Source organism: Lutjanus erythropterus, chromosome 22 (genome assembly GCF_056507025.1).
Source record: "Lutjanus erythropterus isolate fLutEry1 chromosome 22, fLutEry1.hap2, whole genome shotgun sequence".
Lineage (NCBI taxonomy): Eukaryota > Metazoa > Chordata > Actinopteri > Lutjaniformes > Lutjanidae > Lutjanus > Lutjanus erythropterus.
In genome coordinates this window covers 26,643,348-26,667,885 of record NC_139338.1, presented here as the reverse complement: position 1 = coordinate 26,667,885, position 24,538 = coordinate 26,643,348, and the positions used below count along the sequence as shown (strand labels likewise).

At 41.0% G+C, this 24,538-nt stretch overlaps 1 protein-coding gene across 4 annotated transcripts; it reads left to right on the top strand.

Annotated features, from left to right (window-relative positions):
• Nucleotides 1-1,032: 1,032 nt before the first annotated feature.
• On the top strand, nt 1,033-24,294 carry tbc1d30 (TBC1 domain family, member 30). Of its 4 annotated transcripts, XM_084711027.1 has the most exons (15): nt 1,033-1,990; nt 5,708-5,872; nt 14,398-14,459; nt 14,952-15,017; nt 15,727-15,852; nt 16,767-16,952; nt 17,066-17,135; nt 17,502-17,600; nt 17,736-17,904; nt 18,166-18,271; nt 18,379-18,485; nt 18,762-18,901; nt 20,094-20,363; nt 21,299-21,394; nt 22,893-24,294. In XM_084711027.1, exons 1-15 carry the CDS (start codon nt 1,495-1,497, stop codon nt 23,990-23,992), a joined length of 3,258 nt encoding a protein of 1,085 aa, XP_084567153.1. In that variant the 5' UTR covers nt 1,033-1,494; the 3' UTR covers nt 23,993-24,294. The 4 variants fall into 4 exon arrangements, with proteins under 4 accessions (XP_084567153.1, XP_084567154.1, XP_084567155.1 ...); XM_084711028.1 differs by lacking the exon at nt 21,299-21,394; XM_084711029.1 differs by lacking the exons at nt 1,033-1,990; nt 5,708-5,872 and adding an exon at nt 9,675-10,238.
• Nucleotides 24,295-24,538: the final 244 nt, after the last annotated feature.

Genomic DNA, 24,538 nt, shown 5'->3' with positions numbered 1-24,538 from the left:
AAAAGAAAGATTTTCCATAAATACAATAATCTTAAATAAAAATGATAAAAATACAATAAAATAAACTAATATAAATATCAACATTAGGAAGTTAAACAAAAAATCTGATATTGGTATGTCAGATGACAGTCATGCAGAATATAATATACAGAATATAGAATAACATACATAAATGAACATTGCAGTGATCATGTACATGTGGTTATCAAACATTCATGAAGATATGAAAATGAGGCAGGATATTTTACAGTGTAAAAATACACTTATATCAGGGCACTGAAACAGCATTATGAGAATTATCAGAATTATGAAAATAACTACCAGCCCTAATCATTTTTAGCCTTCACTGATAGAGAAATCAGACTTTATAATAGCTAAACACTGCATTTGCACCTTTACAAAGAATACTATCCTTTACTGCCTTATGTCTGATTGATTTCTAGCATCTTTTTAGAATACAGATTCTGAGTAAATAGATTAATAGTTAACTAATTAATAACTGCCATACTCCTTATGAAGATAGGCTGACTAATATACATGCTTGATTAATGAAATTAAAGTTTACCTTGTTTGTGCTAATTTTTCAAAGCACACTGAAATACAGCTTTAAATAAACTATATTGAAGTGCACTTTTTTGTAAGCATACTTAAATATACTTCTAATTAAGTGAAATTAAAGTATGCTTATTAAAGCACAATAATAGTGTATAATAATGTATAAAAAATAGTTTTCAAAAGTAAACTAACTTACCACTACAAGTATTAACTATTTAGTATACTTTTAAAAAGTGCACTAATGTATTTTTTAATGTTTTAATTAATTTTTTTAATTTAAAAATAAACTTTCAGTAAAGCAGCCTACGCCACTTGTGAGTATAGTGAGATACTAAAGAATAAGTATATTTATTTTCAGTACACTTACATTGAACTTAGTGACACACACTTAAAATATACTGTAAATTAAGCCAAAACAAGTTCCAGTATATGTGTAATAACTCTTAATAATTCTTAAATTATATTTCTTACCTGGAAATCTGTCTAGTTTGTTGTTATTTTGTGTTGTTTTCTGCATTAAATCCTCCTAAATGTTGGCACAAAACAATCTCCAAGCTTAGCCTTAAAATGCGGAAGCGGATTGGTCAATACACTTTTGGCCCTTCTCTGATTGGCCAATCCGCCGTCTTCAGGCACCTGCAGCACCTGTCGCGCGACTGGAAGAAGTTTGGCAGAGAAGTTGAGCAGAGTGGGCTGGACCATTGTTCAGACCCGGTGAGGGGGGGCAGGATAATCGAGTCCGGAACATTCAGGAAGGAAACTAAAAGCCGCCAGACCGGTGTCTACCTTTCTGAGGAGAGGAATGGAGTGCTCCAGGAACTCTGTCCTCCTCCAGACGCTCTAAGAAAACTTTTAAACTTCAGCTAATATGTCGTTTGGAAAAATGACAACTCATGCATAGAGAATCAATCACGGGAATTGGGAGTAAAGACGAGAAAAATGGCGTCGGAGGTTAAATTAAACGGGAATGAACTTTTGGAAGTTGACATATGCGATCGCGACGTGTACTCTGAAGACGAGAGCGGCGTGTTTGTCAACTCCGCCGCCTCCATCCAGGATGATTTCTCCGGCTTCAAGCGGTGGACGAGTCCCGCCGAGTCACCTAATGACACATCATCACCTCCGGGACAGCAGGAGCCCGAAGCCCCGCCTGGCACCGGGACTGCTGCCACCCAAAGGGCCACAGACAGCGACTCCGAGTCCCTGGGAGATGGAGTTAAAGCGCCGAGGAGCTCCATTGTGGACTGTCTGCTGGTGGAGCTGTATGAGACGTACAGCGGAGGCAGCAGGAGGAACGTGGACAGCTGGGACAGCTCCACAGAGGCGTCCGGGTCTGATGCCTTCCTGGGCCGCAGTAACTCCGGGTCCAGCTTCCTCCAGGAGCTCCAGGAGAAACACACCAGGAGGCATCAGATGAACTACCTGGCCCAGAAAGGTGAGGGGTATGTGGGGGGTGCAAGTGCAGGACCGCTGAGTTAACATCTCCTGGTTAGAGCTGCAACGATAAATCAATTATTGAATTTATTGCCAGCTGTTTTGATAATCGATTAAAGTCAAAACTCTCTGATTTCAGCCTCTTAAATGTGAATATTTTTTTGTTTTCTTTACGGTTTTCTTACAATAAACTGAATAACTTAAGACATTTGGGGGGACATCTTAGGCTTTGGAAAACACTTCTTGACACTTTCAGGGCTGCATTAGGGCTGCACAATCAATGGCCATATTATCAAAATCACATTATGGCCAAGTGCAATATCCGAATTGCAGAACCAAATAGCACATTTTTGAAAAAGGAAAAATATGTGAGAAAACACCATCATAATGAAGTTCTTGGTTGTTGCAGAAATGCAAAAAAAGAAAAAGCCTTGTTCTACAGATAAGAAAAAAAAATGTTTGGTACAGATCCCACCAAATGTCACATAATCACAATTTTAATAGATTTTCTTTTCATTAAAAATGAAAATTAATCTTGCCTACTCATACTCATAGTAGCCGTAGCCATACTAAATCCAAATATGTTATTTTTTTCCTTCGCGGTTGAAATAATTTGTTCTTTTACTTCAGTGATTCATTGCAGCAGTGCTGAGATTAGACGGTGGCTGACACTTTTTACTATTGGCAAACTTCTGCTGCTGATGTACCACAGGCGGCACCTGCACTGCTTGGCTGACACTCACCGCCATCAACTATAGCTACTACAGAAACCTTTCATTGCTTCAGGCAGCACAGATGTCTAGACATCTCAAAGCATTTGAAGCTGACTGTGTTTACCCTGCCAGAGAGATGCATCATGGGTAAACAAGTCCCCCTTCCACATATTATAGCTTTAACCGCAGGATATTTGCTGATACCAAACGCCAAATATGGAATAAAATCTGTATAATAGCTGCCTTGTTGCATAAATTGTCTTGAGACAAATCTGACAATATTATGCTAAAAATCGAGTCAGTGTCCCACCATCACTGACTGAATATTAAAGTTCCCTTTAAAGTAAAGCAGAAAACACTGAATTTTATTGAGACATTGACAAAGAAGCTGTGTTTAATGTACATCTGTCACATCTGATGAGGTTGGTTTAGGCGCTGTTGCATCCCTGTGAAATATAATTAATCAGCGGTGACTAATCTTGTGATAACCATGATGACTAGAGGTAATAAATTACACATCAGTGTTTGTACAGTTGTATGTACAGTTACAGCAGTGTTTTTTTTTTTTTTTATCTTCAAGGCATTTAAGAGGCAAACAATGAGGAGACATTTAATAACATACACCTCAAACGCACCATAATTAATATGATTCATTCAGTGAGTTGAGTCTGGGTGGAATGGCATTTAACTTTTTATGTTATTTGTTTATCAAGATACACAGGTTCATTGCAATCAGATATGAAGAGAAGCCAAACCGGCTGGAGAACACACACACTCTGATGAGTTTCATGTGACCGACAGCTTGTTTAACAGTATGCAGACCCGACATGCATGTTCACACTCACATACAGAGGCTGTTAAGTGTGTTGACAGCTCATTTACTCCTCCTCAGAGTGTGTGCGCGCGCCACAGTGTTGCCTCGGAGTCTTGAAAGGCATGTTACCGTGAGTGCCACGCCGCCATTGTTAAAGTGGAGTCCTACAGTAAACACGGCCAGGCCCGGGGCTGGCAGTTCAGTGTTTGCCCTCCGCACACACGTGAGGCTCAGTCAAGTTAAACAATGCAGAGGGCTGCCACTCAGGAAAGAGGAAATGATGGTGATAATGCCTCAAAGAACGCCTGAAACATGTGAATACTTCTAATGTGTGTGGTCAGGGATTAACCGCCGATAATTCAGGTCCCTTTTATTAAACATGAATGGTCAGCAATGTGATATAAAAAGTAAGGAAGCCTGTAGTGTTCTCACAGCAAGCTCTCACTTCGCTGAAGGAGACCCTGCCACCTACTGGGTGCTCTCTAGATGTCTGTAGGTGACCATGACCTTTGGAAGAATGTTTATATTAAAGGGCAGGTCCATAGTTTTTAGGATTTTTGAAGTTTTTATATCTTTCTGTAGCTTCCCAGTAAAGTTCCTTATGTATTTGAGCCTGAATATTCAGTGTGATTTCGTTTTCGTCCATGTAGGTTTCTGCACAATGTTGTTGCTGCATATATGTGCAAAACCCCAGGGTTGATGGAGGGGAGGGCATCGTAGCTCAGAACTATGTCAGTGCTTTTTTTTAAGGGCTGCCGAGGGGGCGTTTCCTTTTGAAAAACCCAGAAAAGAGTCGCCCGAGTCGACTTCCAAGGAAGGTGAAAATGTAGATGAAAAGATCATTATTGATATGGAAATGCAACTACAAATGTACTGTTTTTATTATTAATTAAGTCGCTCTTTGTTTTGTTTTAGTGATTAATTGTTTAATCTAAAATAGGGCAGCACAGTTTGAGTAATTATTTTAAGAAAAAAAAAAAGTTACATTTCTCTGATTCCAGCTTCTTAAATATGAATATATTTTGGTTTCTTTACTCTTTTAGGACAGTAAACTGAATATGTTTGGTTTGTGGACACAACAAGACATTTGAGGACATCTTCCTGGGCTTTGGGAAACATTGATCAACATTTTACACAATTTTCGGACATTTAGGATAGTCGACCAATTACACTACACACTACATATAATGTCCCTAAAGGAAAACTTTGTAAACATCTGCTTTTCCTGCATTCATATGGTGTTGTAATAATCTGAAAAATGCATTCCAGATTGGGAAAATTCACAGGAGCGCTGCCTGAAGTTGGAACAGCAACTTGGAGAGTCGATAAAGGATAGAGATATATTTGAGATATATTTTGATTATCCCAGATTATCTTATTTGTAGCAGATTGCAGTTTTGCATTTTTTGTACTTTTTTATGCTCTTTTGGTACTTCGTTAAAGTTTGAGTTTCTTTTTTTTTAAGATGACCCAGAAAAATGAGCTCAAAATGACACAATTATTAGTCCCTGTCCCACAGATCTGTTTATGATCAGATCTGTGTCACCTTCAGCGGAAAATCAAATGTTCTCTTGAGCCTAAAACATTATGCCTCCATTAATGGGAGGTGTGTGTGTGTGTGTGTGTGTGTGTGTGTGTGTGTGTGTGTGTGTGTGTGTGTGTGTGTGTGTGTGTGTGTGTGTGTGTGTGTGTGTGTTTATGTGAGGCGGTGTTCTGGTTTTCATTTAATCTTTGCCTGCAGCTCAGAAAACAGACAATTGACTGTGATGTTCTGATCTAACAGTGGAGAGGAGACGCCACGTACCAAACATCTTTATTTAGAATATATTTTAGACAGACCTGAATAAATGTGTCTCTGTGCTGGGACTATTTTATAGAAACTTCAAATAACTAACATGAACTTTAACTTCACTTTTATCAAGGAACCAAATTGCAGAACAAATTTTTGAGACAGTAATCGCTGGAATTAAATAATCCACAAATTAGCGATGCCTTTATGTGCTGGTGAGAAAGTCTGACATCCATTTTTGTGGCTTGTTTATGTGAAATTTCTGAGTTGGAAAATGGCTTCTATGTTAGTTTTAGGATTTCCAACTTGTTTACAAATGTGAAAACTTGACCACCTTTTGAAAATTTACGTCAATGTGATGATCACACTTATATGTTTTTGTGTTTGTGTCTGCTGTTTCAGCCCCGGAGGAGCTGCGTTCAATCATCCAGGAGGTCAAATACCGTACGGGCCTGCAGTCGACCAAGCTGATTCGCCAGCTGAGGAGACGGGACCGACTTTACCACAAACTGCAGAAGAACTACGACATCATCACAGCTTGTCTTCAGGCTGTCTCGCAAAAACGACGTAAGAATTTACAATTCTCTGTTTGCTCTGACGCTGAATAAAGACCTGATCTCAAGTCTGCAGCTGAAAGGAACGTAGCTTGATTACATGACTGAGGTGCAGATTTAGTGGATTCAGTTTGATATTTATTCGTATTGTTTGTAGAAGCATAATCGTCTCATAAACCAAAAGTTTGTTTGGTCTGATCAAATTTAGTTCACCCTAAAATCCAGTGTTGTGTAATAGAATGAGGCAAGATGGATTACTTATACTTAGTTTTATGCTGTCATGTGTTTCTGCAAATCTTTGAAACGATCAGTTGCTCTACAAACAATCAAAAACTAAAAATGCAACATAAACATTTGAAAATAACTCAATAGCATAACAAAGCATGCGTCTGAAAGGTACTAGACTACAGATTAACAGGTTTGTACACTATGTAAGACAATATTCTAGTCATCATATCACATGCAATATGAAAATAGCTCTGATTTACATAATCGACCGTGACCTGGACCCACGGCGCATGACTGTGGGGGCTCATTTTCATATCCAGAATCTCCCTGCCTTTCTACTGTAACCCAGCCTTTGAAATCATTTCACTTCAACTGACTGCTCCGTTATGTAATGTGCATTAGATTTGGAAACATAGTTTTACAAAGGTAATTTTCCAGGGACGGGATTATGGATCAAATCTCCTTCTATATGGGAAATTAAATATCCTGAAGAAACAAATTAGGAACTTGGTTAGAATTTGGAAGAATAACAATGGGGTTAAATCTATGAATTCAACCATGTAGGAGCTCAAGAACTGACATTTTTTTAAATTACCTATAATCAGCCTGTTATTCATATAATGAAGGTACAGTACAGTTTCATTGTATCTGCTGAGTTAAACGTATCTGAAGGAATTTAATCTGTGGCTGTTTTGCTTTGTTCGGCTGGTCTGTTCTCTCAACATGCAACATGATGGCTTGCAAAGAGGTAAACAATAATAGATGGGTATTTTTTGTCCTAATACTTCCTGTAAAGCCGGTATTTTCCTCAGCTGCTAGCACCATACTGTCAGTTACTCAGCAAGAAACATTACAAGGTTCATTTATTGTTCATTTTACAAGACAAGTTTGTGTAACAAGATCCTAGTTTTAGTCTCCTTTATGCAACAAAAAATATATAGAAAAGTGACGTATACTAGATGGATGAATAATAAAAACTTGTTAGTGGTGGAGAGCTGGAGATGAGTGAACAGGCGTGAAGTTGCTCTTCAGTCTGGTGGTGCAGCAGCGGATGCGGCAGCCGTGCACGTCTTATGATGCCGGTCTGTGACGTTTTCAGTCAGGATGCTTTCAGTCGCCCCTCTGAAGAATTTCTTTTCTGTAGGAGTGCCAACAAAAACTTGGCCTGGGGATTTTGCCCTCTGAAGAAGTATAGCCGATTAGTAGATTGCTGTTTCCTGCTTTCTTCAGCTGAGGATCATTTCAAAAATTAAGTCATGTAAAAAAAAAAAAAAAAAAAAGGAAACTGAAAACAATCCATGGCTCTACACTGACTTGTATTGTGTGATGGTGCCTCTTGTCGCCGTCCATCTGCTAGCAAAGAACAAAAAACTGTCTAAAAGCTGCTATGTGCTGAGATTCACAAGCAGTAAGGTTAAAGAGTTTTTATAAGTTGCCAAACCCAAGACAAAAATGGATACAGATGTGAGGTCAGCGAGAAGAACCGGGGAAACTGTGGGATCCTGACACTCAGTAATGTTATGTCCAGATTACGCAATCAAATAGTTGTTCATATTAAAGTATTTCGCCTCTGACCATGCAGTGGGATCAATTCTCACAGACAAGCAAGGTAAAGAGAAGTGATGCTGAGATTTACTGGAAATACATACTTTGTTAGTTCCTTTGTTAACTTTTCCACTGGGTGCTAAAATAATCGGTTTATGTGCCGAAATGTTTGAGCACTTCATATTGTGACTTATGTTGAAGATGTTGCAGCTCCTGCACATCAACACGTGCATTTAACGGTAGCCTAAAGATGGTGGTATTAAGATTGTATTTTCATGATTTAAAAACAAAGTTATCAGAGCAGTCATCCAATTGAAACACCCTGAGACGAGCTGATTTGTCATGATGGTTATGGAACATTATCATCGAGGCCTCTCTTTTTTTTTTAAATCATCATCCTGTGTGCAGATATTGATTCAGAAGGTCATTAAGACTGGATGTCTTTTCCATCCAGGAAGCACTTACTGTACCTGTAAGACTGACTCATAATGTCAGGCGTCATTGATTCATATTGCAAACATCATTTCTTTAATTGCTCTCCATTTGTTTAGCGAGCTGTTTGAAGTAGGTGACTTTGCAGAATCGGGGTTAGTTTAGTTTGCTGACTTGTATCTGGTGGTTTTGAGGTCATGCATGTTTTAGTACTGCATTTATTCCACTGAATGGTACTTTAGAGGACATGTCGCTGTAGTAGAAGGTTACCTCTGCACAGGGGTTCCTAAATTTTCCCTGCCAAGGCCCGACTTTTGCAAGAGATCTTTAAAAACCTAAAGCCAACGTTTTTTTGTGTTGTTGTTCTTTTGTTTCAAATAACTCTGAAGTTTAGATGATTTTAAATATTAATTTGAGAGGGCCTTGAAGCAGAGGATGCATTTGGGGCACTCAGTCATTCTTACGTGCAGCAGTGTGCCACGTCATACTTGTGAGTTTGGTCTGCTCATCAGGTCTTTTACTTTGAAAAAACAAGTCCAGTTTTGATCGGCAGACAATTAGAAAGATGGACATCAGTCATCATCAGTCGTCATCAGTTTTATAATACTTCACATCACTGCCTTAGGAAGCACTTTTATCAGGTTTTGTCCACTGAATAGGCACACTAGAGGGCTTTTCACCCCATTTTCTCCAGTGGAAGGGTGCCCTCGAGGGCGCTTAGTCATGTTTTGGTCACTCCTAAAATCTAATTGGTTATCTGTCCAGTTAACCGGCGGCACCTTAGTTTTTACCAGCTGAATGATGAGTATCTTCAAAATGTGCATTGTTTTCTTTTGCATGTAGTCAACTTTTTCCACAAGGTTAATTTACCCTACATAATAAATTAGTAAATGATTTAAATAACAATTCATGAAGTATTTTTCATGTTGGAGTGTGGAGGATGAATTTAGGAGTCTTACTCTGAGGAATGATGTACGATGGAGGTCTAACTTTGTTTTGAGAGCTGAAAGAATAAAGTATGGAAGCTTTATACTATATTTTTGTGGTGGTGTTCTGCTGTGCTGTGGTTAGTAGGACTGTTTAGCTTTGAAACAAATTTTAAACACAGGAATAAGAAATTATGAGAAATGGTGCATTAATGTGTGCATGTGTGCGCATGCTGCACCTCTGGAAAACACCCCTGTTGTTTTGGCTGTGAATCTACATACTTAAGAAAAATCATTAAATTCTTCCTCACTACATTTTGCAATTGATGCATTGTCATGTCATTCTGTGCAAGCTGGTGTGGAAATAAAATCTTTGTCTTGCATCTCTGTCAGCTGCATTTATCTACTTTCTACTTGTCTTTTAAAACTGCACTCCCCATCAGGACAGAGCTTCATTTATTTTGACTAGATTGTTTTATAATTTGATTTCTGGCTCCATTTTTAATTCTGCAAATGTACAGGTTGTGTTCTTTTTTTTTGTATCATTACTGGGTTAAGGAAACAAAAACCCCTTCTCATTTCCTGTCCTCTCCTCTCCTTCACCATTACCTCATCCTCCTCTTATCTCCTCCCCACGTGTTTCTCCATCCTACCGCATCCCTTCATCCTTGCACCTCCTCCTGGTGACGCCAAATCCGGAGGAGGATGAGGAGGTGTGCAGCATCAGCAGCGCTGCCGAACACAAGCGGACACAAAACGTTACTTCCTGCTGAACGGATCGGCTATTTTTGGCATTTTCCATATTTAATGTAGACATTTGTGTCGCTCGGATGACGCTTCCTGGACCGGTTTGGTGTCAGTGAATGATGAGAGGGACGTCTGTCGTTTCCTCGGACGTAAACACAAACCATCAGCGGAGGAGATCAGAAATACTGCGATCAGTGTAATCGATTGATTATTAACAACCCGGAGGAGAGCCGTTTAGAGGAGCAGCAGCGTCCCTGGATGTCAGAAGGAAGACATAAAGGAGGATTATAATCAAAGCGATGAGGTGATTCAGCGGTCTGATTTTTTTTTTTCCCCCGATGAGGCAGGAGCGGCTCCCCGCCGCCGGCAGGAGGCCGAGGGCGGGCGTGAAGCAGCGGCAGCAGGGCTCGGGAGGGGTCGGTAACATCATCAGCAACGTCCTGAAGAAACGCAACGGGATCTCCAGGAGCGCACCGCGGCTCCTCTGCACCTTAGAACCAGGTCAGCACAGCACAAGTCCGGCTCAGACACGCGTTAATCAGCCCAATGCACTTTGCATTGCATTGTTCATCATTTGGGTTTAAACAACGTCTAGAAATAAAGAAATGCCAAGAAATGCTTATGTGGGAAATTACATGCAAATACCTGGTTTTAAGGACTGCACTCTAATTTCTGGCTGCAACTAGTGATTACTTTAATCACTGATTAAACAGCTCATTATTTTCACGATTCATCATTTCGTGTCTATAAATGTCAATGAAAAATGCTCACCACAGTTCCCAAAATCCAAAATGACGTCTTCATATTGCTTCTTTTGTCCAACCAACAGTCTAAAACCCCAAACTCCTCATTTACTGTCATAAATTACAAAGAAAAGCAGCAAATCCTCACATTTAAGAAGATGGATCCAGCAAATGTTTGACATTTTAGCTTAAAAAAACACCAAAATGATTAAGATATCAAAATTGACTAATTCTTGCAGCTCTAGTCTCATTTTCTTTTTATTTTACTGCTTAAACAGGCCAGCTCTTGTTCACAGTAGGGCTGAACAGTTAAATGAATTTTTAATTTTCAAATCACAGGATACACAATATTTATTTGAGGCAAAATGTGTGTCAAAATAAGATTTTAAAATAAATGTAGTGGTGCTGCAGAGGTGTCCTGGCCAACACATCTTTGTTTGGTACGAATCCCTGAAATAATAATGCAGCACAATCGTTTTTCAATGAAAATGAGAATAATGATGTAAAAATTCTTTCCATCTAATATCACAGATCATATTGTAATTGCATCAGTCAAAATAATCACAACTGTATATTTCTTCAAAACCGTTCAGCCTAAAACAAAGTAGAATCCTACGGGGATGAACGCCAAGAAATACTGTTATTCTGGTCAGTGTGGCAAATTACACATAAATCTATGGGCTTTAGGCACCGTCATCAAACAAACAGTTTCCTTTATTCTCTAATTTAGGGCTGAATGCCCCTGAGCCCCAAATTGCTTCTTTTGTCCAAACCAACAGTCCAAAACCCAAAGACTCTCCATGTAGTGTCATAAATGACATAAAAAGGAAGAATCCTCACATTTAAGAAGCTGAAACGAGCAAATTGTTGACATTTTTAGTGGAAAAATGACTGAAATTACATTGCAGTCATTGCATCGTCTGCTGTCATTTTCCTTTTTTTTTTTTTACTGCTTAAACTCTTACTGACAGTATGTCCTTCTTATCCTTCAACTTTGTTCCTTTATTGGTAACTGTATATAACTGTCATATTGAAGCTGTTTAGCTTGTTTAAATTAGATGATCAAAATCATGTCAGCCTTCAACATCAATAACAGCTGAACATTTTGAGTCCATCTGCGTAACTGAAATTATGTCAGCCAACCTCCTGTGGAAGGAAGAGGAGAAGGTGATTTTCATTCCCTTTAAAGATGAATCTTTTGGTGACCCTGATCCTGACCCTGATCCTGATCCTGATCATGTCTGATGGCTGTAGGAACGTGTGAGTGACAGTGGACTGTGAGCAGCTGAGTCCAGCTTCTCTTCGGATGGTTCTTTTATAGACCCTTGACTTCTGTACCAATGAAATACTTTGAGCCAAAATCCAGACAGTGAAGGGCAGAGCCAGAAAGCGTGAGAAAATGTGCCCTCTGTCTTGAGACATCTGTCACAGATGGTGAGAAAGAACAGTAAACCTTGATTTTAACCAACATAACATGTTTAAATAATTATATATAGTACATTATACCCACTTTACCTGCTTTAGTTGTCTGCTGAAACTGTCAGCAGCCAACTTATCCTCTCAGCAGTGATTCGGTTTTCCCAAAAGACCCTTAAGGAGTCAGATGAGCTCATTTTCAACCGAGGAAGTGATGAACGTCACTGAGTAACGACTCTGAGCTCCAGGAAGTTCAGAATCAAATCATGAGAGCACACAGGGCTGGTTAATGTATCACACTGACCAAATAACTGATGAGGTATCGGTTTTCTCCTCCTCTTCTTCTTCTTCTTATCTGTGGATGGACGCCGCTGATGCACATCCAGATTTCTCTGTGCACTTCTGCAGGATTGTGCAAACTTTAAACAAGTAATTTAAAGAAACAGTAGAGGTATTTTCTTGTTTTGGCCCTATGTTTGGTTGCTCTGCAGTCAAATGGATGAAGTTATAGGATTTATAATATATCAAACTTTATGATGATCAGACTGAAGCAAAAGCTAATCTATTTTTAAATAAATAGCCAGCTATTCAGCTTCTTAATTGTGAATATTTTCTGTTTTCTTTATTTCTTTATGACAGTAAACTGAACATCTTTGACATTTAAGGACATTGGGAAACACCTTGATCAACATTTTCTGACATTTCAGAGACCAAACAGCTGATCGATTAAGTGTGAAAATGATCAACAGATTCATTGATGAAGAAAATAATCTCTAATTGCAGCTTTAAGTAAAAGAAACCCTTCCTCCCTCCTTTCTCCCCCAGTCTCTCCACATCTACATTTTCTCCACATTATTTATTTGTGTTGTTGCAAACCAGATTTGTCCTCTGAGACAGTAAAGATTCAGTCCAATCCTCCAGCTGGGTTGATTTCATTTAATTTCACCTGTGGACAGATTAAATTAACACCTGTAAGGATGAGAGTGTGTCTGGACCAGTCTGATGTCTCCAGCCTTAGTTAAATCCACGCTTTGTGTCGGTGCTGTGGCTCTAATCTGTGACAGGGAAGTAGGAGGGTTTTCCGCGTTAATCCTCTCCCAAAGCTCCGACAGCAAACCGCGGCTCATTCAGCATGGCGCAGGACAAAACCACAGAGGCGGACCGAGCAGGTTAAACCCTCATTTTATTTTTTTATTCCACTGAAAATGATATCATTCATTCTTGTGGTGCTTTCGGCTGCAGTTTGAGAGACAGATGAATCCTCGGGAGGGAGAAATGATGGCCGCGGTCGAAGCTGTTTGGCCCGCAGCCGAAAACGCGTCAGGAGCTTCCCCTCTTTAACTTCACATCAAAGTTTCATTTCCGTTTTTGCTCCACGGGGGGCTTTAGGTTTAGCCCACTGCGCTAAATATCCTCTAAAGATGTTCGTGCGTGCAAAGAGGTTTTAAACGATTTCCAGAGAAGAGGAGATTGAATCTCGGGTTCAGCACCACGCGGAAGTGGACAGCGACTGTTCCGTGATGCGTCTCAGAGCTCCACACCAAACTCCATTCAAAAAATCCGTGATTTAACTTCGGTTTATTTAAGCGCAGTTACATATCTTAGATGTGCTTATTTTGTGCATTTATTCGTGTGAGAAAGAAAGAAAAAGAAAAAAGGGATGTCACAGATTTCACCAGGGGTGGAAGTAACTAATTACAAATACTCAAATTACTGTAATTGAGTAGGTGTTTTTGTGGGTAGTTGTACTTTAATGAGTATATTTTCAAGTCTGTACTTTTACTCATACTTAAGTATGCATTACAACCTGTAATCTACTCAGTTACTTTTAAAATCGTAGTTGAGTACAATTTTGATTAATATCCAAAGTAGCCAATCAGGTGATCTGATCACAAACAGGCCAATGAAAACTAAATAAAAAAATAATAGTAATAAAAAACAATTTTCAATCATTTTACACACCCGATGGTCATTTTGAAAGCTGAAAGTTTGTAGTGCTGTGGAGTTTTACAGAGTTACACTAAGAAGTGTTTCTAATATTTTGTCCACCCTCTTTACTTTAATGAGTGTACATTAGTTTTAGGTAGAAAACTGTTAATTGTTATTTTGCAACTGTTACTTTACTGACCTTTTTATATTTGTAGTATTTGTGGAAACGTCTGCAGGCTGTCATAGTTCTGTTTACCGTCTGTAAACATGTTTACTAGTTATTTGTTGGGAATGATTTGACTTAAGCTGAATTTAAAAAACAGATTAATGTTTTTCTGAAGGACTTTGGTTTGCCTTATGAAGATCATTCATTGTTTGCATGAATAATATGTGTCCAGCTAAAGCTGCTCCATGCATTCTTATGTAGAAACCACAGGTTTCCCACATTTCAGTCTGATGTCTTCTGTGACTTTGGAACCTTGGAGATGTTCGACAGTACAATCACAGTCACACAGGTGATCTGGTTCAAGGTGTCTCTGACGAGGTGTCTCCGTTTGTTTGTTTGTTTGTAGGAGTCGACACAAGGCTGAAGTTTACCATTGAACCATCGCTGGGAAAGAACGGATTCCAGCAGGTAAACACTCTGAAAAATACGCTACAAACCCAAAGTATTTAATATGAAGTTTCATTCTTAATGACTTCCTTACCAGCTGTTTCTGTGTAAAGTGTACTGTATATCACCTCTCCGGTTTCATCTTGTTACGTCTTTTACATCGTTTTTGTCTTGTTACATCTGTCCTGCATGATGTGCTCATTGATATATTATTGAAAATGTAAATAGCAGATGATTGGAAAAATGTCAGAAACTCATGTAAATCAAAGATACATGAAAACTCAACTTAAATACAAACAAACAAAGTGTCTGTACTTTATTACTTCCCACCTCTGACTGTGGATATGTGTATAAGTGTTTTACTGTGAGTAAATGTGATAATCTTGACTTGTTTTTCTCTTCACAATATCAAATAATACAATATTAACACAGTAAGTATGAATATCGTGCTGCTGGATGTGCTGGTTGATTAAACGGGTGAATAAAACAGTGTGTGTGTTTTCTTCCCTGCAGTGGTACGACGCTCTGAAGGCAGTCGCTCGGCTCCCCACTGGGATCCCGAAAGAATGGAGGAAGAGGGTGTGTAACTTAAACTAAACAGAACTTATGGCTTCGTTATCGTTCATCACAATGAATGCAGTGCTGTGATTTGCAGTAATGGTGGATTTCGTGGCCCCATTTATTGGCTTTTCCTTTCCTCTGTTCTTTTCCTTCATTACATTAGTTTCCAATCAGTAGTGATATGGAATAAAATGAAGTAAAAGAAAAAAATGCATGTTAATAATACAAAAAAAATCTTCAGGAGAGCTGTGTCCAAGTCAGACCTTTCAAACATAATTTAATCACTATAAAAATAAGAAATAAAACCTTATGCAAACTTCTTTTGTTAGTGTTTGAACCCAGAGGGCGTTTAATAGAATGAAGTGATGACCCAGCTGTGCTGTTAGAAGAAAGAAAAGTCTGTTTTTATTATTATCATCAACCTGAGAGCAGAGTGCAGAGGAACAGTACGCTGAAGCACTTTGTCTACGATGCTCCATTTATCTCACATCATGAGTTCATGAGTTCATCTCTGGGGAAGAGTGAGCAGAGTAATGGAAGTGATTGCTTTCATCTCGTCAGAGGAGACGAACAATAATGTCTCTTTCCTCATCTTACGAAACAAATTGAACCGCTGTAAACAAATTGAACCGCTGTGAACAAATGGCCTCTCATACAAGAAAGCAAAGATGGTAAAATTTTAAATATTTGTTCATTTGACTCAGTAGGCACCGTCGTGTTTCTGCAGGTTTGGTTAACTCTGGCGGACCAGTACCTCCACAGTATCTCCATTGACTGGGACAAGACGCTTCGGTTCGCCTTTAACGAGCGCAGCAACCCAGACGATGACTCCCTCGGCATCCAGATTGTCAAGGTGATCACGTCACGTATTGTTACGTTGGGGGTTGGGGGATGAGTGTGTGCATGCAGAGGGTTTGTGAGTGTTTGTGTTATTTAATGTGTGTGTCCTGAGTAAGCAGCTCAGTGCCCGGTGGTGAAGCCTCAGCGTTTTGTCCACAGCATGCAGATTAAGATGAGCAGAGACAGAAACAGCATGGATGCCTTTTGAAGTTTAACATAGAGACAGTTCAGGGTCACGAAGACATACTATCACTATAGTGCAGCCTGTTCTCACCCTCACTGTATGCAATAATATCCAATATTTTTACAGCTTACTTTAATGAAAACAAAAATGTGACTTTGGCTGTGAAAGACTCGGTGGCAGACATAAAGAACAACCATATAAACACAGCCAGACTTCTTACAGATGGTCTCATTTGCTCATGTAGAGGCTTCAGTATTAAACTGAGGCTAACCAGTTAAAAACTTTTAGTAGCTTTAAGATTATTTTGTCAAGAAAACATGGTCCATCTTAATTCAAATTATCTTGTGTGATCCTACAACCCCTAAAAACCAGAACACTGTAAAATGTAAATAAAATAAGAATTCAATTAATGTTACTGAGTGCATGTGAGCAAAATCCTGCTAAAACAATACAGTGTGACTGTTGAAAGTTAAAGTCGTGTGCAGAGGAGGATGTTTGTTCATGACTGTGCGTCAGAGAGCAGTGTGACTGCATCACGGAAACATCATGATGACTCAGAGATTCAACAGAGCGATGGTGGCTGTTTCCATCAACAGGTCAAAGTCCGACCATCGACTTCTCCGTGTTTGTCTTCTTGTCACCATTGCTGTCCCTAAATGCATGAAAAGCTCATTTATCCAGCTAATGCACTGGCTTCTAATCAAACAATCCATTACTGTAACCCCCCCTTTTCTCATGTGCAGGACCTGCACAGGACGGGCTGCAGTTCTTACTGCGGCCAGGAGGGGGAGCAGGACAGGGTGGTGCTGAAGAGGGTGCTGCTCGCCTACGCACGCTGGAATAAAACTGTGGGCTACTGCCAAGGATTCAACGTGCTGGCTGCACTCATCCTGGAGGTTACCGAAGGCAACGAGAGCGACGCGCTGAAGGTGAACACACAAAAAATTAATGCAGATTTGTAAAATTTATGCTGCGTGAAATAGGTTGCTCTCTTCGTTTTCTTTAAGTAATGATCAAACTTTACTCTTTTTCTTCTCTTCAGGTGATGATCTACCTGATTGACAAAGTGCTGCCTGAGAGTTACTTTGCCAACAACCTGCGAGCTTTGTCAGGTAAACACAACAACACAAACACAGTCTGATTCATCCAAGAGACAACAGAGATCAGAGTTGGGCGAGATGTTAATATTCCTCAGAGAGAAAGTCATCCTTTCCATTGCAAAGATTTCCTAGACCGTCCACTGCATGTTGTAATCGCTATTTCTTTTTTTTGTTTGTTTTTCTACTGGCAATAATGTCAGTATGCACAGATACCAGTCTTTTTTTATTAATCCATGACCTTTTTATACCAAAATACACAATCATAACATTTTAAAGTGAATTTCATGTCCCAAAATCTTTCTCAAAGCGCCTACACGTTTGATACCATCATATTTCTGAAGCCTTGAAACTCTAACAAACTGTGTCTCTTTGTGTCAGTGGACATGGCGGTGTTCAGAGACCTGCTGCGTCTGAAGCTGCCCAGACTGTCTCAGCACCTCCACCACCTTCAGAAAGCTGCTAACAGAGAGGCTGGAGGTACAAAACTGTGTTCGTTTCACAAAGATGCTACCTGTTTAAGAAAAGTTTGAGAAAAGTTTAAAAAGATGAAGAAAGTCTCACCGTCTGGAAGTCGTGTGCATGTTTCTAACACGCGTCTGTTTTGTCTCTCAGGGAGCTACGAGCCTCCGCTGACCAACGTGTTCACGATGCAGTGGTTCCTCACCATGTTCGCCACCTGCCTGCCGGCGCCCACCGTGCTCAAGATCTGGGACTCGGTCTTCTTCGAGGGCTCGGAGGTGCTGTTCCGGGCCGCCCTCGCCATCTGGGAGAGGCTGGGAGAGTGAGTGGTCCCTTACACACGGAAATAAGTCGTACCAAATTTAGATTTATTTAATCAGCACATATCATACGATAGGCATAAATTCAAACTCTTCAAAAGCAAAATTACATCATAGGTGGCCAAAAAACATATAAAATAACAAGGTATTAATAGTAGGGATATTTTATTGTTGTGTATTTCTCTACATCCTGCCCTCTCCTGTCTGTATTCTGTCTTGATTTTTGCTTCTTCCCCTCTTGTCTCCGTCTTTTTCTCGTCCAGGAGGATCGAGTACTGTCAGACAGCGGACGAGTTTTACAGCACGATGGGATGTCTCACTCAGGAGATGCTGGAGCACAACCTCATCGATCCGACTGAACTCATGCAGGTACACAGGATAAACAAAACCCTTCACACCTTTTTAAACCTCTGTAGTGAATTGATACGCGTTTTATTAATCTGATTTTTTTTTTCTCTCTCCTCTCCATCTTTCAGGAGGTTTACTCCATCGCAGTGTTTCCTTTCCCTCAGCTGGCTGAGCTGAGAGAGAAATACACCTACAACATCACTCCGTTCCCTACCTCAGTCAAATCCAACGGAAGGTTTGTTCCATATGATTATTTTTTATTATATTTTAAAGCTACTGGAAGGAGTTTTCATCTGGTTCAAAACAAACAACAACAAACAATATATGGAAGTTTCTTGTAGTAGCTTTAAACAAAAAAGTTTCACTGACTAAAACAACTAACTTTAACTAACTGAAAAACAAAAATTCTTGTCAAAGTTAACACTTCATGTGTGTCAGATTGTGGTGATTAGGACACTGTCGTGCCAGCAGCAGCAGCGATGATGATGATGATGTAATTATCTGGTTCTAGTGGCGGTCTGGGCAGCTGGGAGAGCGATGACGACGCCGACATGGATGATGAAGACTCTGTGGTGACGGCGCTCGGTTGTCTGGGCCCCCTGGGCGGGCTGCTGGCCCCCGAGCTCCAGAGATACCAGAAACATCTCAAAGGTCGGTGCAGCCGCATGAATTTACTACACGGAATTTTTAACCGCAGCCGGTGGCGAGTGTACAGAGACCGCAGCCAAGTGGCTCAAGACAAACTGCTGCCCTAAATCTTCGTGTTCTGGCCCCGATTTGACTCCAATTACAAACCGTCTCTGATCTGTTTCCTCCAGACAAATCCCTTACTTCCTCCTCCTTCAGCAGCTCCACCAAAGGATGAAAAAAAGGCAAGCAGCCGGAGGGATTTAGATAAAAACATCGGCTAAGATCTGAAGCAGTGGTCGTTACTCTCCAGAGAGATTTTAGAAATGACTTCAGAGAAACGAGCGCTTCATTTAACCTCATAAGTAGAGCTCGGTACAACTGAACCGGTTCAGACGGGAAACGTGGTTCATTCCGAAGAGAAAGTGAACATCAATAAATCATTCTGAGACAACAGTATGATTACAGTAAACAAACTGCTGCTGCAGGCCTCTGCAGAGTATTTTAAATGGTGCGCTGATGAGATAGATTTGATCTTTGCAACACAAAAGGAGGAAAAGCTGCTGAAAAGGTGATGGAAAAATAAGTTTCAGCACACTGACCTTTTTTTCGGTGAAGTAAATGTCAAACATGTCTGAAAAAAAGCACTTTTCCCTCGTCTTCAAAGGCTGTTTTTGTCTAAAAGTCATTTCATCAGAGGCAAAAACAAAAACAAAAACAGGAAGATCTGACTCAGTTTGCTGCAAAAGTTTCACCCAGACCCAAAGTCTTTAAAAGGTTCAACTTTAGACTAAATGTTGTACTGCGTTGCTGTGTGTGCAAAGCTCAGTCTCTGTCATGTACAGGATGTATTTTAAGAAACATTTGGGACCCTGTTGACATGAACTCTAGTGGTTCTTAGTTTTGTGTCTCCAGTGGTCAGCTGATTTTGATTGAACAGGATAAAAGCAAAACTGGGTGAGCAAATAAGTAAGAAAAGGAGCTTAAAAAGACCGTAAAAAAGGCACATTGGATTTTATCTGATTTGTGTATTTCATTGGAATGTTCTCTTCTGCTTTTTAGAACCAAATCCCTCGACTCTAATCTGTGAATCTCTCTTCTGTCAGTCTTAGTGTCTGAAAGCCAAAGTTACAGTCGCGGAAAAGTATTAAAAGTTGCGGGATAATAGGTGATGTGAGACCTGATCCGTGTTTGTTCTTCTTGTCTCGGCTTCCAGACCAGCGAGCGGAGCAGGGGAACATCGCAGAGCTGAGCCCGGGAGCGGTGGGCGCTGGAGGGCCAGGAGGAGGTGGAGGAGGAGGAGGAGGGGGAGGAGGAGGAGGAGGAGGGGGAGGAGGAGGAGGAGGTGCAAAGGCGGAGCATCAAGCAGCGATCAACAGCATGATGATGGAGAGGATGAGCACCGACATCTACGCCCTGAAGAAGCAATACGCACGCATCAAGAGGCGGCAGCAGCAACAGGCTATGCAACTCTACATACGCACAGGTGAGGAAGAGGAACCATAATCACAACAATTTCTATTGTTTAGTTTTTTTTATGTTTATTGGATGCATTTCCAAAATTAGAATTGTGCCAAAATATGGATGTGCCTCAGCCTCTCAGCTGTGCATTTATTATGTACTTTATTAACAATACTTATTGAAAACATAAACAACAGCTGTCTAAGCAACACAAACAGAACAGCGTTTAGCAGGAAGGCTAAAGCTAACAAGCTAACACAGGCGCAAGAGATTAATGTTTGAAATAACAACCTGCAAACTTTGCAGCTTGTCATCAAAAACTGTAACAAGTTCACAAGGAAGTAATTTTTACTCGAGTCAAATTTAAATTATGATTATGCATGTAATGCTAACACACACTAACCTTTAAACAGGCTTATTGTGGTGATATTGACTTGGAAAAATCCCCATATTAAAAGCGTAGTTTAGTATTTAATAATGCTGCATGAAAGCAGTGTGTTTTCTGGGTGGGCGGCACCAATAAACAATGAAAAACAATAATTAAGATGGGAAGACATGGAATAAAATCACTGTGGAACCACCGCTTTAACATGTAGTAGATGTAGCTTCTCTGTAGGTAGCATCTATAGTGATTTATTGTCCATAAACATAAACATAAACTAATAATATATACCTTAAAATAAAGTGTCACCTCTTATTTCAGAACAAAATATTTGACATATTGTCCTTTATTGGGAATCTTTATTGTTCAAGCCTTAGTAACAGACATGATTTAAAAACAAAACAGCCACAAAAATTAGACCTGGTTTTAAACTTACTGTTTGCTGACAGTATAAAGCAGGTAAGAGTCTTTAAATAAACCTGTGAGAAATACCCCAGAACGAAGCAAACACCGATGAGGCTCTACCTCGGTGGAAACAGTGGAAAGTCGGATGTTTGACGATGATGTGTGACTCGCAGGACCCGGACCTGAAGTGGCCACGAGTCCAAAGGTTTCTCCGGAGCGTCTCGACAGTCACAGCAGCGGTACCAACAGTACTGACCAGTGCACCGACGGTACTGATGTCGAACCAAAGGGTCGTCTGGGTCTCCTGGGGCTGATTAAAGGGTCTTTAATAAATTATTCATGATTCATTAAAGGAACTGCTGATTTAAGGAGGACAGTGGAGCACTCTGGTTCTAAATCTTTTAATAATCTTACGTTTGTTCTTCCATGAGTTCCCAAAGCAGATTTCCAGTTGATTTTTTTTCTTTGGGTTTATGATAAATGACATGTTTCACCAGACACAGTTAATAAAAATGCACAGCAGACATTCTGCATCTGAGGTGATTTTTTTCTGTAGCAGAAAAACAAACTCTCTCACACTTATTTTAAACTGAAGAGAAACCCTCTGGGGAAAAAAACAACATTGGAAATCTGTGGAGGGAGCTGCTGCTGCCTCAAAAATATTGATTCCTGCGCTGCACTCTGCTTTAATATTTTAAACACGTTTGGTACAGGGATTACTGACAACTGGTGATGGTTTGTTCTGTTTGCAGGTGGTACCTTCACGTTTAAAGTCAATGTAACCAGCGGTGCTCTAAATATTTATTTGGAGACACCTGTTACTGCTGTACATGAGACAAGTCCATCAGATGCACACAGTAAATCAATGTTTTTTAACTTAACTCTGAGTTAAAATGCCATAAAGTTACAGTACAATCAGATTTTATCATCACTGATGGTTCTGGGGAGCATCAGTGATCAGAACCCTGAGGACGTCTCCAGCAGTGACAGTTGTCTCCAGTTATATTTGATTTTTGTGAATGATTCACGTTTCTTTGGGTGTTTGCAGGAGGTTTTTTCTGTCTGTTACTAACCACAAACTCCTTCTGTTTGTTGCTCCTCCTCTCTAACATACGATGAGTGAAGCTTGTATAACAGTATTACAGTGAGATCTGATGTTTTTTCTCTTTTTCAGATTCTAACATCTGTGCGCACACACACACACACACACACACACACACACACACACACGCTCACCCCTCTCTGTGCACACTAATCATCACACACTCAGTAATCAGCTTTTAGAAAGACGTGTGTTTATATTAACCAGGACAAAATACTCTGTATTACTACACATGTTATATAATGGGAGACAAATTAATAGTTCTCCAAAATACTCTGTTTCAGCCTGAGGGATAAAAACAGAAAAACTTCTTACGCCCTCTGGCGCTTGATGGAGGTTTGAAACTTTTGGCGACAGCTGCTCTGAACAGCTGATTCTAAATATGAACATCTGCATGATCAAACAGAAACAAATTAATTAAATTACAATCAAAAGAAAAGCTGTTTTCATTTCAGTTTGTGATTATTTGTCGTTTACAGCTACATCACTGAACATTTAATTAAATTTTATTTGATGCACTTGAACGTAGCTCCAGTACAGAGAGAGAAACTGATTTGTTGCACAGAGAGTTTATAGTTGTTGCTAATTTTACATTCTTGTTCCTAAATCTGCAGTATATTAATGTATTTTTCTGTCTGTCCCTTTATGTCTCGCCTTCCCTCCAGATAAGTGTCCCGCCACCCGAGTCCTCGCCTCCCAGCTCAACCCTCCCAGCGCTGTAATCAACCACCTCCTCCTGGGTCGGAAGCCACGCGGAGGATCCTCCAGACTCACGTCCACGGGCACCTCCACCCTGCCGGGGTCCCGACCCGCCTCTCCGTCCCAGAGTCAGAGCTCCCCGGCCAGGCAGCGCTGCGGCTCGCTGCCCTCCAATGGCACCGGATCCCCGGGGTCGCCGTGGCGCGCTCACGTCAGGGTGCATCGGAGGAACATAGCCAGGGCCCGGGCCCAGCTGGGGTTTGGAGATTCAGAGGAGAGGGAGGATGAGGAGGACGAGGAGGGGGAGGAGAAGGTGGAGGAAAATGATGATGCGGAGCAGAAAGAGGGGACGGACTCCTCTGTGGCGCCGTCTCCAGTAAGTGAAGGCGCTCCTGAGGTTGAAGAGGAGATAAAAGAAGCAGAAGTCGCAGAGGTGGTGGTGCAGCTGGACTCCCTGGAGCTGGAGGACGAATCGAATCCGACCTCCACTCACAATGAAAACCCAGAAACACCTCCTCAAGTCCCTCTTCTCCCTCCTCCTCCCTCCTCAAACAGACACAAAGAGTCTGACTCCTCAGGATCAGAGAGAAGTGCCGCCTCTGACAGACACTTCCCCTCCATCGCTTTACCTCCCCCTCCTCACTCCTTCGACCTCCCTTCCTCCTCACCCTCCACCCCGAGTCCGTCCTGCTCGTCCTCTCCCACACCACCCAGCTCCACGTCCCGCCTGCCGTCGTCCCCCTCAGCTGACGGCCTCTCCTGTCTCCCTCCTCCCGCGTCCTCCTCCTTCTACAAAACCTCCTCCCCCTCCACCCCCTCGCTCTCCTCCGTCTCCTCCTCGTCCAGATCTCACATGTCCTCCTCACCGTCCACCCCGGCGATCCCGTCCACTCCCAAACAGCAGGTCTTCTCCCCGTTCCCGAGCGTGAAGCAGCCCAGGAAGTCGGCGGCGGCCAGAAACCTCGGCCTGTACGGTCCGACATCCAGAACGCCCACGGTTCACTTCCCTCAGCTCAGCCGCAACCTCAACCGCAGCAGCGGGGTCGGCACCACCGGGAGGCGATAAAAAAAAAAAAAAGACCTCCTGAACTGATGCCACATGAAATATCATTCTCTACACCGTGTTGCCTCCTGCAGACCAACAAAACAACCCATATCTTATGTGAAGTAGATTGACAGTTCTAGAAATGTACAGTTAAGATGTGTGCTTGATTATTGATGTTGAAATGTGAAGATTGTGGTTCACCTGAAAATCACAAGCCAATACAGACAAAGGGATAGTTCGGGTTGTCTAAGGTATCCTTAGTCAGTGTTTTACCTGCAGTAGATGGTGGTCGGCACGCCGCCAAGTCTGGAGAAGCAGCAGGAGACTCCTCCTGTTCCACCTGACTCCATTTGCAAAATCTGTAATTTTATCTTGCAGAACACAGGAGTTGCTGGTCTGCCGCTGCATCGATCTGTTTGCCTGGCTTTAGACGGTAAAACCACAGCGCAACTTTAGTTGGTTGAAACTTTGTGAAACTAGTTTGATGCAACAGTCAATTTAAGACACTGATCAGATGATCAAACATTTGAAGTGATTGATTTCAACTTGACGAAAGTTTACCACCAA